Source organism: Tachysurus fulvidraco, chromosome 16, assembly GCF_022655615.1.
Source record: "Tachysurus fulvidraco isolate hzauxx_2018 chromosome 16, HZAU_PFXX_2.0, whole genome shotgun sequence".
NCBI lineage: Eukaryota > Metazoa > Chordata > Actinopteri > Siluriformes > Bagridae > Tachysurus > Tachysurus fulvidraco.
In genome coordinates, this window is record NC_062533.1 from 14,516,144 (window position 1) to 14,519,658 (window position 3,515).

General features: G+C 36.3%; 1 protein-coding gene across 1 annotated transcript; it reads left to right on the top strand.

Moving 5' to 3' along the window:
• Window positions 1–469: 469 nt before the first annotated feature.
• Window positions 470–3,016, top strand: hddc2 (HD domain containing 2). The gene is made up of 6 exons (XM_027155457.2): window positions 470–626; window positions 1,197–1,318; window positions 1,444–1,546; window positions 1,666–1,734; window positions 1,838–1,976; window positions 2,644–3,016. The coding sequence occupies exons 1-6, from the start codon at window positions 528–530 to the stop codon at window positions 2,775–2,777; spliced, it is 666 nt and encodes a 221-aa protein (XP_027011258.2). The 5' UTR covers window positions 470–527; the 3' UTR covers window positions 2,778–3,016.
• The last annotated feature ends 499 nt before the right edge of the window (window positions 3,017–3,515 follow it).

Sequence of the window (3,515 nt, forward strand, 5' to 3'; positions counted from 1 at the left end):
TGATGATGATGATGACAGTAATGTGTTATGCACACATATATAAAATATTTTTACTTCACAATTTTAGAGAAATATCTGTTTACACTGGAGGATGATCTCGAAAGCATAAGGAAACTTTGTAGCCTGCATGTCAAGGTCAAAACTTCTAAAAATGATTAATGCTTTTCCCCAACCGATGAAGACGACATAAAAAAGTGTCAAACTAGAAAGTTCTACCACAAAACATTATCAAAACGTGTTTCCATTTTTCAGCTATCAGTTTTCCACAGATATTTTGCCAAGCCAGAGTGTTACACTATAACTTCAGAAGATGAGTTCATTGGCCCATAATATTCTGAAACATATGATAAATGCTTTTGGCAGCAAGACCTGGGTTTACAGAAAGCAACATAATGTCGTCAAAATGGACAATAAGTAGGTAAAATTTTTAAAAATATTCATATACCGCCATCTTGTGGTCGGTTTATATAAACACAGGGTTACGTCAGGGAATCGCTTTGTACTGCGCTTGCGCGTTCGTTCGACGCATGCGCACTCGGATACCGGCGTTTCAACCGTTTTATTCGTGTCACAGAAACAACATGGACAACATGCTGCAGTTTATGAAACTAGTAGGACAATTAAAGGTATGAAATGATGTATTTATGTGTACAGAATCAAAATGTGTGTCTTTAAGGCAAATCTGACTGACTTTTTTTTACGCCTCAGTCACTGATTGACTTTTTGAAAGGGACAGAAATCTAAAACTGTCACTGATTGGCTGCATTAATCTACAGTGTGGGCTACAAAGTAGTCAGCCTCAGCCTCACTTCTTCATACCATTCTGTGTGTTTTACTCATTTTCTTATCACAAAACTTCATCCTCTTTAAGACATGAGTCAACAGCAATACATATACTCATATTGCTTTCTTTTTATCTTTGAAAGACACCTGAAATAAGAAGCTGTTAGAAATATTAAGCACAATTCACATGACTTCACACATTACTGCGAGCATGATCAATATTGGATCAATATTGGATCAGTATTAAGTACTGGATGATGATGATGCCCGTAGCTTGGGATCCGTAAGTCCCTGAACGTTAATTATGTACTGTGTGTGTGTGTGTGTGTGTGTGTGTGTGTGTGTGTGTGTGTGTGTATGTGTGTGTGTGAGATTTGTTTCTACCCTAACATTTCACCCTTTTCACCTTTCAGCGTGTTCCAAGGACTGGTTGGGTTTACCGGAACGTTAAGGAACCCGAAAGTGTGTCTGATCACATGTACAGGATGGCAATGATGGCACTAACACTCCAAGACCCCAGTGTAAACAAAGAGAGGTGAATGAGTGCTCGCTTTCTCTGTGGTCAGTTTAGAGCATGCAGCACACATCGATAGAGGATTTGTGTCTTGAACACTGTGCTCTAGATTAAGGACACTCATTAATTTAACATCTCTTTTCCAGATGCATGAAGATGGCTTTAGTTCATGACCTAGCTGAGTGCATTGTGGGAGACATCGCTCCAGCTGACAACATCAGCAAAGCTGAGAAACACAGAAGAGAAAAGGTGCAGATCGGATTTTTATTTGTTTATTTTTTAAATAGTCAGTTACTTTGCTCCACATGAGTCAATCATCAGCCATACTTTCTGGTCTTTTTACAAGTATCCTTGTTCTACTCTTTCAGGAGGCCATGGTTCGCATTACAGGCCTGCTAGCTGAAGATCTGCGCAAAGAGCTGTACCAGTTGTGGGAGGTTCATGGACATCTAATGAGACATCTCTACACCAACCACTACTAGTATACTATATTGACCATTATTTGGTGACAGCAGCCCTGTTTGTTTCCTCTTTCTACAGGAGTATGAGAATCAGTTGAGTCCTGAGGCTAAAGTGGTGAAGGAGCTGGACCAGCTGGAGATGATCCTACAGGCTCATGAGTATGAGGAGCTGGAGGGGAACCCGGGACGACTGCAGGAGTTCTTCATCTCCACTGAAGGTTTCACCACATTCCCTATTATTTATGAATTAGGCAATTGGTTTGATTATTTTTGTATTTCTTACTTTTTTTATTGTATAATCATAATCGAAACATTTGTAGTTCCATTTTATCTTTAAGTAGTTGTTTTTTTGTTTTTTTTTTACAGACGGATATGTCTTATTTAAGGTCGTTTAATGTTTTCTAATTTTCTTTAACTTCATTTTTACAGTCCAAAAAGGTTCTACTAGCTTTTTACTCATAGGAAGAAACAAATTATATATATATATATATATATATATATATATATATATATATATAAACAATATAATGTCAGTTAATTTTTTTATGGAATTAATTAATTAATGGAATTAAGGGTATTTTACTATCAGATATGTCAATTTTTAAATATTTGTTTGAATATGTAAACTGTAAGATAACAACTCAAGATATAAGATCAAACACTTAGATGTATATGCATATGTATTCTCCTTTAAAACTGAAAGATAGTATGAAATATTAGATTTTACAGTACACAGTTTTTTATGAAACCCTAAGCTTTAGATATTTTCCTTTGCTGTCTTGATCAATATCACCTAATTTTCAGTAGACATTAGTGACATTTCATATGTAGCAGTTATAATACATTGCTGGAACCGATGTATTGAAAGTTTCCTGTTTGCCACAGGCTGTTTCCATCACCCAGAAGTCGTAGCACTGGTGAAGAGCTTAAATGAGGAAAGAGCACGTCACATGACGGTGTCTTCATCAGAGAAAACAGAAGAACAAAAATGCCACACATCAACGACAGACTCCTCATGACTGTATGATGTACTGTACATTTTTATAATTGTTATAGTTCAAATTCCAACATTATTACACCTGTCCGTATTTACTCAGTGCAGACTTACTGTTCTAATAACGCTGTTCTGATAATTGTTGTATAAAAAAGGTTTTACAATATTTAATTTTACTATGCTTGTGTTAACAAAAGAAAATGTTGTAAAAATGTTTAGTCTTAACCTGAAAGAGAAAATTAAAAAAAAATGTTCAAAAGTAAATTATTAGTTTTATTAGTAGTGACTAAGAAACACGCATAGTGATGTTTATACACCACACTGCATTTACAGCATTTGGTTGACACCCTTATCTCTAATGATTTACATTTTATACAACTGAGCAGGTTAAGGGCCTTACTTAGGGGCCCAGCAGTGGCAGCTTGGTGGACATGGGTTTTGAAGTCAAAACCTTCCGATTGGTAATCCAACACCTTAACCACTAGGCTACCACATCCTGCCATTGGCTACATTGTCTAACAGTCATTACCTGTACATTCTGGGTGAAAAATGGCAAATTAAAAGAAAAAAAGGCTTTTGATACGCTTGTTTTTAAGTGACGTATATAAACTACAGTAGGGTTTTCACACTGAGCATAACACCTGGTTAGAGTCATTCTATGTACGAGAATTTATGCACGGTTCAAGTGAAAATGAGCGTGATAAATGGTACTAGAACATTAGCAGAAGCTGGATATCAGCACCTGTTCAACTACGTGACAAAC

Bases quoted from the DNA above. Each gene is read 5' to 3' on its own strand.
- hddc2 (XM_027155457.2), top strand. From the start codon at position 528: ATGCGCACTCGGATACCGGCGTTTCAACCGTTTTATTCGTGTCACAGA. The intron at 1,547-1,665 runs GTGCAGATCGGA...CTACTCTTTCAG, and splicing joins AGAAACACAGAAGAGAAAAG to GAGGCCATGGTTCGCATTAC. The intron at 1,735-1,837 runs GTTCATGGACAT...CTCTTTCTACAG, and splicing joins AGCTGTACCAGTTGTGGGAG to GAGTATGAGAATCAGTTGAG.